Source organism: Streptopelia decaocto, assembly GCF_964273445.1.
Source record: "Streptopelia decaocto genome assembly, chromosome: 15".
Taxonomy (NCBI): domain Eukaryota; kingdom Metazoa; phylum Chordata; class Aves; order Columbiformes; family Columbidae; genus Streptopelia; species Streptopelia decaocto.
Window position 1 is genome coordinate 9,492,120 of NC_138670.1, and position 15,062 is coordinate 9,507,181.

General features: G+C 37.7%; 2 protein-coding genes across 2 annotated transcripts in view; one reads left to right on the top strand and one right to left on the bottom strand.

The window, feature by feature from the left end:
- Positions 1-1,978: 1,978 nt before the first annotated feature.
- RSPH14 (radial spoke head 14 homolog) overlaps positions 1,979-15,062 on the top strand; it is a gene marked incomplete at both ends in the record, with an annotated part of 69,084 nt that continues 56,000 nt past the window's right edge. Inside the window, 3 exons of the mRNA XM_082066331.1 lie at positions 1,979-2,177; positions 3,185-3,287; positions 3,485-3,603. Of these exons, the coding sequence (XP_081922457.1) occupies positions 1,979-2,177; positions 3,185-3,287; positions 3,485-3,603 (421 nt within the window). The remainder of the gene's footprint in view (positions 2,178-3,184; positions 3,288-3,484; positions 3,604-15,062) is intronic.
- Positions 11,510-15,062, bottom strand: part of GNAZ (G protein subunit alpha z) — a 41,012-nt gene continuing 37,459 nt past the window's right edge. Inside the window, exon 3 of the mRNA XM_082066330.1 lies at positions 11,510-12,250. Coding sequence (XP_081922456.1) covers positions 11,906-12,250 — 345 coding nt within the window. The 3' untranslated portion in view covers positions 11,510-11,905. The remainder of the gene's footprint in view (positions 12,251-15,062) is intronic.

A 15,062-nucleotide genomic window follows, 5' to 3' on the forward strand; every position in this document is an offset into this window, starting at 1 on the left:
AGGAATATAGTGTCTCCATGGCATCACAACCCTCCTTGCATCAATGTTGCAGGAACAGTATCACCAGCAGATTCTGTGGACGGACAAAGGATTTGAGGAAGGCATTCAGAAGCTGTACATAAAATATGTTAACGTCACAACCACTAATGAAAAAAATCAGTATTCCAACCTATGGTGAAGGACAAGACAAAACAACTCGTTAACAATGAAGGACGAGAGAAGTCTCTGATCATGTCCTGCTCTTTCTATGTCGGGAAAAGTTCACATTCTTCCTATTGAAATTGGGTGACACTTTACAAATATATAGTTACTGGAAGTCTAATCTAATTCAGGAAAGTAACTTGTAATTTAAATAATGTTTTAAAATGTTGCAGGAAAATTAATCCTTTCCGGAAAATACCTTTTAAACTAGTAATTTTTCTTTTATGGATTTTGAAGATCAACAAACCAAACTATATCCCTGTGTTTTATTTTAATCTGGCTGACCTGAGTGACTTTGCCTTTGTAATTCCAGTTTAAGAACTTTGATTATTGTAATTGTTACTCAAATATAATGAAAAACATCACAAAGACTTCTCTCTTTGCAGAGAGAATCTTTTATAGCACAAGCTGTTCAGAGTTGTTTTTTTTTTTTCCTGATGCCAGATGACATCTGACAATCCAGAGCGCCCTTAAATTGTGGCAGCAACACTGCAATGATACGTTCGCCAGGTACCATCCTCGAAACACTGTGTTTTAGTAGAATCATGCTGAAAAAGATGACTAAGTCTTGAATGCAGTTACGTGAAACTTCTTAATGATAATGGAAACCCCTGCTGCACAACCTAGCTGCTTATAGCAACCTTGCAGAGAAAACTAGGAAAGAAAACCTAGTCCACAGCTACTCAGCTTCCTTCAAGCCTCAAGGCACCCCACCTGCTGTATCTCTGCCATTAACTCGAGCACCATTTTGTTCAATTAGATTTTTTTTCACTTTTGTTCAAGTGAAATTACTTTAAAAACAGAAGGTGAGGAGAGAGCAGTGAAGGGAGGTAAAACAGCCCCTACACTGCAACCCCGCAGCGCCCGGGCCCCCATTTCCCCACACGCCCCCTCCCTGACCGTCCGCGCCTCAGCCCAACCGCGCGCCGCCCTACGAGCCCTGCGCTAGCAGCGGCCCCGACTCCAATTCTCCAACTACGCCGTTGACGCTACTCGATCACAACACTCACCGTCAAACGCGTTACTTACGCTGTTGACGCAAGACCAGACTCAGTGTTCTAGGCTGCGTAGTTGCTATTCGCGGAGCGGTGTGTACGCAAAGAGCCGGATGCTGTGGCAACCAGCGCACGCGAAGCGGGGACGGGCCGAGACGACTGGTGGGACGGGGCGCATTTGGTTATCTAGTCTATTTATGTTGTCCTGAAGAGATAAATGCAGTTGTTTTAACTTTGAGGCTGTTTTTTGTTGTTGTTGAGAAGTTTTTTATCTTTTTATTGTATGCTTCTGCCAGCTGAGCCGTTTTCTTCACTGAGAGAGGTGGGAGGTCAGCATCACCGATTCTTTCAAACCTCAGTGGATTCTGAGGGCGCATTTAAACTAGACTTCTTTCTCAAAAAATGCTTTTTTGAAATATGGCATTTTGTTTGTGTTTCCTTTAACTCTTTGAAAAACATTCCCTCCCTTGCAATTTTAAGCTCTCTTTTTTTTTTTTTTTTTGCCTTTTTTTCTTTTTTTCCCTGGTGTTCAGTGGAGAAATAAACCAGAAAAGACAACTCAGCTGGTGAGCAGACATTAATGCTGATGACCACAAGCCATTCCAGCCTCTTCTTTCACAGCTTTCTAACAATGAGCGTGTGCTAAAAGAGCTCATCTGGGACACAGAGCACTGGTTAAAGTCAGTAGTTGTCTTTTTGGTACATTAACTGTCCAGTGACCAGGTACAGTCATTTTGGAGTATTTTTAGGAATAGGAAGAATCCTTCCCAGGAGAATTTGGGATGGCACATGCTCGTATCTCGGCCAACCTCCCCCCTAATATCGATCCCACAAAAGCTCCCATTGCGTTTGGGAGGAGGGGCCTTCCTAAACTGAATGAGGAGTTGCAGTCCCCTGAGCTGCTGACTCAGCAGCGGGCATTGATGGCGCTCTGTGATCTGGTCCATGACCCAGAAAAAGTCTACCAGGCGGTAGAATTAGGTAAGTGATCTGCTGCCATAGGGTTTGACACAATCAGGGACAAAAAAATCCCACTTTTTTGCATTATTTTTTTCCTTGCAATGTCTTTGAAGAAACAAAATGTCCATTAAGCTTTTTGTTTGTTTGTTTTTAATGTCTACTCATATTACCTTAAAAAGGTGTAGAATATAATAATGTCATATACATTACAGTTACTTTAAGACTATCCTCCCTTTAAGATTTATCAATGGCTTATCAACACCTAAATACAAAAGTAATGCAGAATCTTTTTTTTTTCTTTTGTTTATTCTGAATTTTACTAAATTCCTTACATAGGCTAATTAAAAAAAAAAACATTCAAGTTTATATTCACAATTTGTAGCAGTCTGTTTTGTATCTATATAGGTCGTTATGTGACACTGAAGAAATCCTCAAGTTTGCCACTGCCTTTTTTTCCATTTACTTCCTTCGTATTTTTTCCTCATAAGAGATACCAATGATCATGTTCAAAACTTATCAAGTTATTGTTTGATTAACAGTAACTGTTAAAGCAATGAGATATTGTTTGTTTGTTTTTAGTCAGTGCTATGTGTGTATACACATAATCATTAATGGTTCACCCATTTTATTTCTATGTGTGAAAAGCAACACTGTGTGCGTTTACTTAGCCCACACTACACCTAAAGAAAGTTTAAAAATTGCAGGCATCAATCCTGCAAACGTATGCTTTTCTAAAAACATCAATGGCTCCACTGACTATGGCTGTCACCTCATAAATATTTGCAAGATTAGATTTTATTTAGTACAGAAGTCAGCAGGCTGTTTGTAGCATGGCTTTTTTGGCAGTAGGCCTTGAAACTTCAAAGTTTCTTCCCTACTTGAGATACAACAATGAGAATTTCACTGTCACATCACAAGATGAAAATTCTGATTGTTTGCACTTCAAATTGTGAGATAAAAATGACTATTCCTATTTTAAATTGATGCCGAAGGTAAGAAATGTTAAAATGAACTGTTGTGTCTCACAGGATTCTTGGATAATTTGAAGACTTTGCTGCAACATCATGATAGTACCGTCCGACAAAAAACAACAGAAGTCCTTTATATAATGGCTATGCATAGTGTTGGCAGGTAGGTCTAATTCCAGAGTATACTGAATGGTATTGGAAGCAATAAAGACATTTCAGAGAGAAATAAGAACAGAATTTCTAAGTTTTGGCAAGATAGGTACAATGTAAATAAAAGTATTTAGTTAAGATTAAGCATGTTGCAGATTTATTTGAGCTATATTATGCTTAATTAAATCCGTCCTCCAATGTTGTTTGTAGGCAAGGGTTGATACAAAATGGAGTAATTTCTGCCCTCGCTGAGCTCTTGGATGATCCAGTAGATATCTGTCGGAAAAACACACATCAGACTTTTGAAATGATGGCCAAATTACCTGAAGGTAGGAATTCTTTCAGTATTTAAGGGCAATAGCAGGCAGATGAACCTACCTGATCCCTAAGTAATATCCCCCAAATTTATTCTATTTTCCTTGAAAATCATATTTAAAACCACTATTTTTTCTGATTTTTTGTTTGTTTTCCCATGAGAATTTTTTCTTTGGGTTCTATCAGAAAACTTTAAAAGGTATGACTGTCATCTTTTTTTACTGGTGGAGACAACTATGTTTCCTAGGGCTGTTTTTGCACTTCTAAAAATTTTCGAATTGTGTAATAATAGTGAGAATACTTAACCAAGATACAGAAAATGCTTTGCATCAATAACAAGTGAAATGCCTTGTGTGAAAAGTCCTGTCCTCTCTATATGCTGGGGTGGCTGATCCTGCTAGATCTGTTAATTTTCTTAGGTCTTATGTAAATTAAAGCTACCTGTTCAATATACAGGTTGTGTGGACTCCACACTTAAATTTGTATTTCAGAATCTTGCATCTGAATTTCACTTTGTCCTCTTCTGTTCAAAATGATGATCAGCTGTTCATCATGATGCACTAATTTCACAGTACACAGGGTTTGTAGGAAGTTTTTCTAGTGTTAGGAGGTACAAATCTCATGAAATTTGCCTTATGCCTTCACTGCTGCTTACAAGCACGGTGTATGAGGAGACAAATGAGCAGGTAAGGGCACCATCCATTTCACTGTATATTCCACAGATTGCCTATTAATATGTCTTTGGCTTGAGGCTCATAGGCAGTGTTTCTTAAATGTACATTTTGACATTACTTTTAGGTGGTGAATTTAAAAAACAAAAACAAAAAACAGGAAAACAAAACACCAAAAAACAAACAAACAAAAAAACCCTGAGGGTGATGGAAGGAAGAATGAAATAGTTTGCTTTTTCTGATATCTTAGGCAAATATTATTTACCCTTAGGTAGAATAGTTGAATGGACTTGGTTAGATATGAAGTTAAAAATGTGATAAATTATACCTAACTTCAGATGTCAAATTTTGCTAGTCATCCTACCCTCTCTTTATAGCAGGAGAAAAATCAGTATCTCCAGGGGCAAAAAGTGTGACGTATCATAGGTGTTTAGATTAGGATGAGTTCTGCTCTGGTGATGTCCATTTATCTCCAGTGAGATAAACAGAAGCTGGGTTGATTAAATCAGAGTCAGGCATGTAGCTTTTAAATGTTTCAGTCGAAATAGAGGAATCCAAGATGAGAATTTGTCCTTGACATGCAAGAAGAATAGGTCATTGTACCCTGTACGTGCTGTCTTTATATTTATGTGTATGTATAGTTTTCTAAATCTTTTATGCACTAAGGGAACTTATGCTGATTTGTTACTTTTATTTCCAGATTCAATTATAATAATTTCAATAGTTCTCTAATCTGAACATAAGTCTTAACCTTTACTCTTCCAGTTGACGAAAATTATAATTTTAAAATTAAAAATTTAGTAGATAGAAGTTATCAATTAAAAAGCAATACTATTTAAATTCGTGGGAAGATATCTTGTCTGAGGAATTCTATTACATTACTGGTGTTTAAAAAAATTAAATGAATGCTTAAAGCCTTGTGGAGTGAGCATACATGAATTCTAAAAATATAAAGATGTATTTTTACATGTATGCAACCTTTTTAAAGTCCTAAATAACTGAATTCATATGAAGGATATTAATACGGTGGGCAAAACAACTTTGTGCACATCACTACAGAAAATCAGATTTTCTGTCAATTTAATTTCACTAGCTGTTTTACAGATTTTTAAAATCAAATGAGACTGGAACTTGGCCTAGGTAAATTTTAACCTGTCTAGGTCATTGCTGGACCACTCTCCATCATCTTTGCCAAGTCTTGGGAAACAGGAGAGGTGCCTGAGGACTGGAGGAAAGCAAATGTCACTCCAGTCTTCAAAAAGGGCAAGAAGGAGGACCCGGGTAACTATAGACCGGTCAGCCTCACCTCCATCCCTGCGAAACTGATGGAACGACTTCTCCTTGGTGCCATCTCAAGGCATATCAGGGATAAGAGGGTCATTAGGAGCAGTCAACATGGCTTCACCAAGGGAAAGTCGTGCTTGACCAACCTCATTGACTTTTATGAGGACATAACAAGATGGATGGATGATGGCAGAGCGGTGGATGTGATCTACCTTGACTTGAGTAAGGCATTTGACACGGTCTCCCACAGCATCCTTATAGCTAAACTGAGGGAGCACAGTCTGGATGACTGGGTAGTGAGGTAGACTGCAACCTGGCTGAAGGGAAGAAGTGTTCCTGCTCCGGCAGGGGGATTGGACTGGATGATCTTTCGAGGTCCCTTCCGATCCCTAACATTGTGTGATTCTGTGATTCTGTGGCTGCCTTTAAAGAATTCCATCCCTTACCTGTGTAGACAAATAGATGCCATCCTGTAAATATGTGGATCATAATAGAAACATGGGAGAAGAAAACAGAATATATAAGTGTTGCTAAATTTCTGCAGTTCACTGTTAATCATTAACCATTCATCCCTACTGGCTAAGGCTTTCTTCTTAGCCCTTTTGCAACAGCCTCATTCAGTGATAAGACTTGCTGTTCAGGCGCTGTTGTATTGAACTGTGTTATTAACTCTACTCTTCAGACGTGGTTAGATCTCTAGCAGGCTAATGTGGGAGCTTACCACTTGTTTCCTTTTGCTGATGGAATTTTCAGATGTTTGCAAGATGCACAACTTAACTGAAAAGGTTTCAGTTTAAACAGGGGAACTGCTTCAGAGTTTGATGGCTGCTGCACTTACCATTTTAGATGTGAATTTGAAACTTACAGATGTAAACTACAGCCTGCTTTTAGGTTCTGTCTCCCAAAACCCAGAGCATTTGCTAAGTAGGCTGAAAGTTTAGCTGTGTAAGCAGAAACATTCACTGGAGGATGAATAAAAGTTCTAGGGGGTGGGGAGAAAAAACCAAACAAACAACCCTATCCATGTGGCCCTGAGAGGAAACGAGGGTGAGGTTTTTTCAGTGTTTGCAGTTAGACACTTTCTAAAAAGCAGGAATTAAACCTAAGGGTTATAAGGAGAACATCTTATTACAACCGTCATTTAGAGACTTACTGTAGTAGTAAACAATGTTAGCACTTGGTGGTGCCAAAACATAAACCACTGCTTGTTATGAATTCCACATAAATCAAAATACATTGCCCAAAGCTGAGGACATGTAGTGGCGCACCATACTGCCACTCGGTTCTACTCCCATTGTTCCGTCTGTCCCTGCAGGCATCTGACTGTATCATTTTAGGTCAGGAGCCACTGATTGGAATTGTCACAACTATAAACCCAGTTTGGTGATAATCAGGAAATGTGAAATTATACTATACAAGGATAAATTAAACTGCCTTCTGGAGTACAAAGATTATCCAACTACTGCTGAGCTGAGAACTCAGCAAGAACTAAGAGCCAGCTGCAGCAGTGTATCTCCTCAAAACCTTGTCTTTGATTGAAGGCAAAGGATTCACAGAAGCTCTGAAGTGAACAGAAAATATGGTTATCTTGAACACTGAGACTTGTTTCAAGGAATGGTTCTGGAGTTTTGCCTTCAAAAAGCAAAAAAGGGTAATTAGTAGTATGAAAAGAGGTCATTTAAAGAATTGCAAAACTAGTTATTTGGTAAATTCTATGCATCAGCGCCTTCATTGCAATTTCCTTTTAAATATAAGTAAGGAGAGTTACTTCATTTATTTATTAGAAGCCTGATATTTATGTCTGTTTTGAATATTTTTTTTCTGTGCATGAATGTATCTCTCTCTGAGTTATTACCCTTGGAAAAAAGTGTTGTTCTGAGCCATATATTCTTTTTCTTTAGATAAAAATATAAAGTACATACATAAATGTACAAGCCTGTATTTAAGGCTTGGGTGATAACTCCTTGAGCAGAATTTTTTTACTGTAAACCAGACTTATACAGATGTCTGCCTTCCTCTCTGCATTTACTTCTACACCTCACATCCAGATAATGCGATAGGATGTACCCATATCAGCTGGAGGAAGTCAGTAACTAAAAAACCATTCCCCAGCTAGAATTCTGATGTTTTCTACAGCAGAGGTAATTTACAGGGCCAATAAGGCAATACGTGCCATATGAAACAAAAGGAACATATGGCTGTACATGTATTTGGAATGCAGTGTAGTTGGTTTTGTTCACTTGAAGTCATCAGTGACTCCAGTTAGCTCTATGCCAGGCCACCTGGTCGTTCTCCAAATGGGAGTAATTTAGGAAAATGTGGTTATTTTAAACAAATCCACTTGCAGACTATTTTTGATTCCTAAATTTAAGGATGTATACCAGTATTCACCAGGAGGAGTGGGATCATTAACAAGTGAAAGGTGGGATAGATAGATAGATGTGTTCAGTAGAGAACAGAAGAGGGAGAAGAGTCAGCAGCAGAAAACTGAGAATATTGGAAAAATTAATAGCAAAACTTTCACTCTTTGTGAAAATAGTTAGTTGACACACACAATACTTGACAATGTTAGTGAAAGGATGTTATGCAATGATAAATGACCTGGGCGATAACAACTGCAAAAGTAGTTCTAGAAAAAAAAACAAACTCTCTCATTAAAGTATGATTAATACTGAAAAAGTTTAATAATTCTTACCTGTTACCTATCCTGGTTTTTATGAATACTTAATCCTTTTAGACAAAGATTGAGGTGGATTGGATGAGGCAATGGATTTTTAAGCTTGACAGAACCTCTATTTGGGAAGAGTCCAAGAAACAATGTTTGTCCTACTTTATTTACCCTCAGTGTCTCCACTATTGCACCCTTGGAAAATCATAACCAGTTGGATGGGTGGATAATGACTGTTTAGGAATACTTTTATCCCTTCAAAACCGGTTTTGCTGTATGGACTGCAAATGATAGAAGGACAGATGGCATTCTTACCGCAGCAGATGGAACACCTCTGCTGTGAATGTCGTTGTTGCCCAGGTGAAGTGAAATCCCAGCTGTATTAATGCAGTTCTTTCAAGTGGCAGTGAGCTGCATCACTGATAAACCTGAGAAAATAGATGCAAATTTAATTGCATTATTTATCCAGGTGGACTACTAGGAGTCAAGAGATTTAATTTCAGCACCTATTTTGGCCTGGACTTTTTAGTTTTAACTTCCCTGTTCCTCAGTTTTCTTATACAATCAGAAAATATAATTTTTTTACTTCTGTGTAAAACAGAATTTATTTTAAAATCTTGAATTCTTCAGATAGAAAACAGAGTAACCATGATTTACTCAGAGTACTAGGATCAAAAACATCATAGGAATTAAATGATTAGGGAGTTAATCGCAAGGAAGTGCTATTCAGAGAACATGATTATGTGAATTGATTATTTAAACTTAATTATTTACTGCTTTATTTCTCCCCATGCCTATGCTTTTCTTAAGTAGGAACACAGGGCAGTGCTTCAGTTTCTTTTCTCCTTCCCAAGATAGCAGTCACTCAATGAGAAAAGTTACTGACTCCTTTTCCTTAGAAATACCCTTAGGCCTTTGTTAAAATATCCCAGATTCTCCACTTCTGTTGTAGGTTGCCCATAATACTTACATTGGAAGGACCTTCTTAGTTGAATAAAGATTTATTTTTTAATGCAAAATGTCTCTTACCCTCCTCATAATTGACTACTTACCTTGCAGCTATGCTCCAATGAATGCCAGTATCTTCTTGTCAATTCTTTCACTAGTCCGAAATGGCCGCAGTACTACAAAAACTAGGGATGAAGGAGGCATGCCATCTAATAGTCCATTTGCTGGAAAAGGAAGCCCTGACTGATTTTATAACTTTTTCACAATTTAGCTGGCTAATAATAGGATATTATACTATAGAAAGCAATTTAGACTAGAAATATTGTGCACTTTCTAAAGTAAATGATAGCACTTTGATGATAAATGAAGTATAGAGGATCCTGCACTAGCAATTATCATACATATCTTTTAGTAAAGCCAAGTCAAGCCGCTTGACTGCAAACATCACGAGCAGGCAATAGTATTTTCCCATTACTTGTAAGACCTAAATACTCCTGGTGTGGCATGACAAACCTTTTATACCTTCAAGGTGCAGCATCATTGGCTCTTTGCCTCTAGCCTTCGGGTGTAACAGTTTATAGGGAATACTTAAAGGGGCCCTTGTCTTCAGTACAGGGATAAAATACCTAATTCAAAATTAGACAGATTTTTCTCCATTTTGTATCTTGCAGATACCATGGAAGTTTATTTCTTGGTAGTTCCTATAGATCTTGATCTATAACTTCTTTCCTAAAATTCCTACTATTCATAGCTTCAGAAAATATAAAAATAACATGCATTCAGAATTTGTGAAGATATTAAATGGAGCACATCTCTTAAATCTTACTGAGTTGCTCAAACGCAATTACTTAAGATTGAAATTGCTGAACGTTGGTGAATAAACTGAGGAGGAAGGTCTGGAGCAAATAAACAAAACTCAGCAGTCTGTCTTAAAGGAAAGAAAACTTCACAAACATTATCCAAATTAAGTAACTGTCATAACACTGATTAATGAACACACTACAGACACGTTCAGTATAATTTGAATTATTTATTTTAAGTGGACATTTTAAATGTTGATGTTATTAATCATTTTGTTTTAAATTTCTTAGAGCCCTTGGCTGAGATTTCTTGCACTAATCATAGAACATAGGGGGAACAAAAGTAGGTGGTTATTTCCCAGTGTGCATGTGTGTCTGTGTCTCTGTGTATGTATGTGCTTTACAATTATCAAACATATATTTACACGCCAACTTTACACTGAAGTCTTTAAGAAGTCTTTTCTATGGCAGGGGAAAGAATCAACTGACCAAAGACTTAGGTCTATATGATCCATTTGAGATTTTCCAGTATAGTCCCACAGAGCTTCTTATGTATTCAAACTTTTGCCGGAATGTTACTCCATCCAGTAGTGTTTCTTTATGAGATGAAACCTGGAGCTGAAGAATGCATCTCTTCAGTTTCCTTAACCTCACTAAACTGTAAATAATTTAAATTATTAAATTGAAATATCAAGACATTTAGTTATTGTTCTTATCGCTCATCTTTAACCTTCTAATAATACATCACATTTTTAAAATAATTTAAAAACCAACAAAAAAAATACTCTGGAGGCTATATACTACACAATCTCCATGGCTCCTGCTTCTTAGGAAATCTGTTACAATATTACAATTCCCAGAATGTATTTGGAGCAGTGGAACAGAATTGTCCGTTGGCAACTTTCACATTCAGCAATCCAGACACTACAACAATAATTTTAAAAATTGCCTTGTGAGTTTTAAATCTGTATTAAAAAAGGAACACTAACCTACTTCTTAAATATAGTTTGGGTTTTTTTTTGTGAAACACCACAAGATTTGGCAAAAAAAAGATGTAAAAGACGACTGTTTCGATGTATAAAACTCCTTACCAGTAAAAGAAACACTGACCTTAATTTGGCCTATTCATAGATTCATTTAATGTAGTTTTGCTGCATATTTGAAGCCTTAAAGAGCAGAAAGAGCTGCTAGTCAGTTTGAAAATCACAGAACAGTTGTGCACCAACAATTCCTCTAACAGGCAAGGTGTCCATGATAAACAGTAAAGTAAAGCAGAAGTGTTTACATAGTATATGCTGTGAGTCATGTGCATGTGCATACATGATGTATGTATATATACTATGTGGTTGTGTGTACCAGTATTGTGGGTGCATGCCCATTCTCTACAACTTTAAGTAGTACTTTGCTTAAGCTCTCCTGTTCTGTAGCTTCTGGTTTGAACTATCATTTCTCCACAACACAACCATTCTGCTCCACAGCCTGGACATGAGTTCATCTGTCACTCAACAGCTTTGTATCTTCATGTCAGTAAAATTTTAGGACAACTGGATGAAGAATTATTTCTTACATAGAACATGATAACACTCCCACTGTAGGAAATGGAATGAAACAAATGGAATAAAAGTGCAGTGACTGTGGTGAAAACATCTCCACAGAGTTAGGCCTCAATCTCTTTTTTTGTTTTTGTTTGGGGTTTTTGAGTTGTTGGGGTTCCTTCACAGGGTCAGGAGGTGTTATGTGTTTTTTGGAGAGGAGGTTTTCACTCTCTAGAACATGTATTTGTGAAAAATGATGTTAAGGGGGCATAAGAGGAACTGTGTACATACATCAGATTTCCCCTTTTCTCTCCTTGGGCTACTAAGCATTGCTCCTATTTTTCCACTAGAAGTGGAAGTGGTTAGCCCCTTTTTTATCACTCAGGAAAACAGATTAAGCCCAAGGATTCTTAACAGAGGCCAATATATTTGAGATTGTTCTGAATTATGACATCTGTCACTGCATCAAAGACAAATTGGATGTTACTGGTGTCAGTGGCGCAGGTGAAGTGTGAGTAGATCTCCTTGGTCTCCTTGTTGCGATTCAAGTCCTCAAACTGGCGTTGGATGTAGACTGCTGCCTCCTCATAAGTGTTTTGACCTTTGTATTCAGGAAAGCAGACTGTTAGGGGGATGCGTCGGATTTTTTCTGCCAGCAGATCTTTCTTATTCAAAAAAAGGATGAGGGAAGTGTTGATAAACCAATTGTTGTTGCAGATGGAATCAAAGAGACGCAAACTTTCTGCCATTCGACTCTGTAGGAGAAGAAATAACAGGGTCAACAATAGTGTTTCAGCATAATTGTGGAAAGCACGCAAAATACATTATTATGTCTGTCAATGAGCAAAGTCTGCTTTTAGAAACAATTTTTGTTGTATTTGGTAGCTGCCCATCTTACCTGAACATGAAATTTCAGGGATCTTAATTCACTTATTTTGATACAATACATTTCACCACAGACTACCTCTATCCTTTATTTTTTTAAATATTTGGCAATTATGGAGGAAAGTCTAAAACTGAAGATTTAGAAACAATAGGTATAATGTGGGAAAACATGCTTCTTTTCAAACTTAGGCTAGCAATATAAGCCATTTTTTTAAACAGAAGGGTTGACTAATTTCTAAGGAATTCACACTACAGAAACATTCTGCTGTTAAAGTTTTTCTAAAAAGACTGAACTACTACAGCACAATTGTAACATTGCATCATTAGATGTGTAGTTTAGCACACCATACGTACTCAGAAATTTTCCTTGCCTTACTTCTCCCCACTGTCTAGTGGTAAGCTTGAAAGAATACAAAAAAAACACAGTTTGCTCTGATGGGACAACTTATATATTTATAGGTGAAAGCTGAGTTTAGCCGCATCTGTTTTAACCTCTTCCTTCCTGCTGCCCTGAGTAGACAAATGGCATTTATGAACAATTTAGGATGACCACCACAGTTATATATTTGTAAATAACAATCCAGTGCTGCTATAAACTAACAACAGACAGGTCTGTTAGAAATCAACGGTCATCTTGAACATCCTCGTGTTGCTGCTGTGACAGCCATGAGGCAGCTGGAGCTGTCCATGGTACCAAGCACTCTGGGAAGGCTGAGTTTATTGATCCATTTACACCTATAAGTAGGTGTAAACAAATGTAATGTTTTGAATAGAAAATATTCAAGAAACAACAGGTACAGTACTTTGAATGTTTGCTTACTTTAGATAGTGATTCTGTAACCGCTATGACACTTCAGTAATTTCTAACATTCCCACCTATTCTTCTGCAATAATTGATTCCTTTGGTTTCTTCTAATGTTAACCTGTAATGAATTTACTGTTTTGAACACTATTAGCTGCATTTCCTGTAGAGATTATTCTGCAGGTATTACACTCCTCTGCATATGCAGTGGTTTAGGTTTCCAAAAACCTCTTGCATACATCAACAGTCACCTCAGTGGTCCAGAGTAAGACAACAGAATGGATTTGGGATATCAAGAAAACCGTATATGTTGTTTACAAGATTATTTGCAAATATGTATGTGTTCTGTTTGTGTGGCTTGTGCTTAGAGGGGATGAAAATAGTCTAGAGTCTGGGTATTTTTATTGTTGATTGACTATGAAGAATTCTGGACAGTGGAGGTGAGAGGATGATTTTGGCTTTTAATAGAAGTAACAGTACTTTGGGCCTAATTCAATGTTGTAAAACTACTGTACATATTATAGGGGAAGTACACTTGAGAGCGTTATGGCTTATAATAATAAAAAAGTTGAATAAATTATTGTACAACTCCCAAAGGAGTTATAAAAATTTTCTGTTAATGTGGAGGAAAAGTAAAGGTAGGAAAAGGCATTCTTCTTCCCTGCAGTATCTCTTCCAGTTTAGGAATCCTAAGGGTGTAGCTAGCCAGGTGGTTAGAAGAAATGTGCTGCTGTAATTTCATAATTATACACAAGCTGAGGTATAAGCAAGATAATGCCAATGCCTTATCCAGATGGCCTTGTTGGGGGCTAATTGCAAATTCTTCTCTGAGCATGGGAACAAGGAATTGCTTGCTTAAGGGAAAGAACATGCAAAGGAACAGATGGCTGCTTCTCTTCGTCCAATAATTTGCAAACACACGAACATCCCCGGTCATCCTCTGGGACAGCGGAGGTGGGCTTAGCACCAGCAAGTTCCGGAATGACTAAGTTTTCAAAAGGGAAGACCCTGTTATCAAGATAGCAAGTAACTAGAAAAATAATTTGGTAAATGGAACCTAATTGGAATGTAGTGTCACCTCACAGCTTTCACATTAAATCTTCTGGTTGCAGTTGTGAGAGCTTAGAACTTAAAAATGAAAAATTATTAAGAGAGAGACTATCATGAGTAGGGGAATTAACTGCCAATTTTGCCATATACTTAAGAACTTTATCTTTCAATCATTATTTCTCTTTCATCACTATTTTAAAACTGGTAGGCATCTGAGGACTGTGAAAACTTTTAACTAAGCCAAATGCAATTTATCTTGTTTAAACTGTAAACAGTGATGTGTTACAGTTTAAAGCAAGGTGGCAATAAACTGTGGCAGACGCTCTCCCTTTACCTCCCGCCACCCCTTCCTTTAGATCGGAAAGATGATAAGAAAGATAAGGGGAAAGGAAGAGAGACTTAGACTTCAAGTTGGAGAGTTTTAAGGGGTTTTACTAATGCTACTAATAAATAGAGAATATATATACAAAATATACAAAACCAATCTGAAGTGCTTGATGTGGAGTTGGTGTCACTCCAGCAGCAGTGGAGCTGGGTGTGCGGAGCTGGCGGCTCCAGCAGGTGCCAGAGAGTCACAGTCAATGGGGCAGAGTCGAGTTGGAGGCCTGTATCTAGTGCAGTGCCTCAGGGGTCAGTACTGGGGCCTATATTATTCAATATATTAATCAATGATTTGGATGAGGGAATAGCGTGTACTATCAGCAAGTTTGCTGATGACATGAAGCTGGGAGCTGTGGCTGACACGGCAGAAGGCTGTGCTGCCATCCAGAGACCTGGACAGGCTGGAGAGTTGGGCAGGGAAAAATTTAATGAAATATAACAAGGGCAAG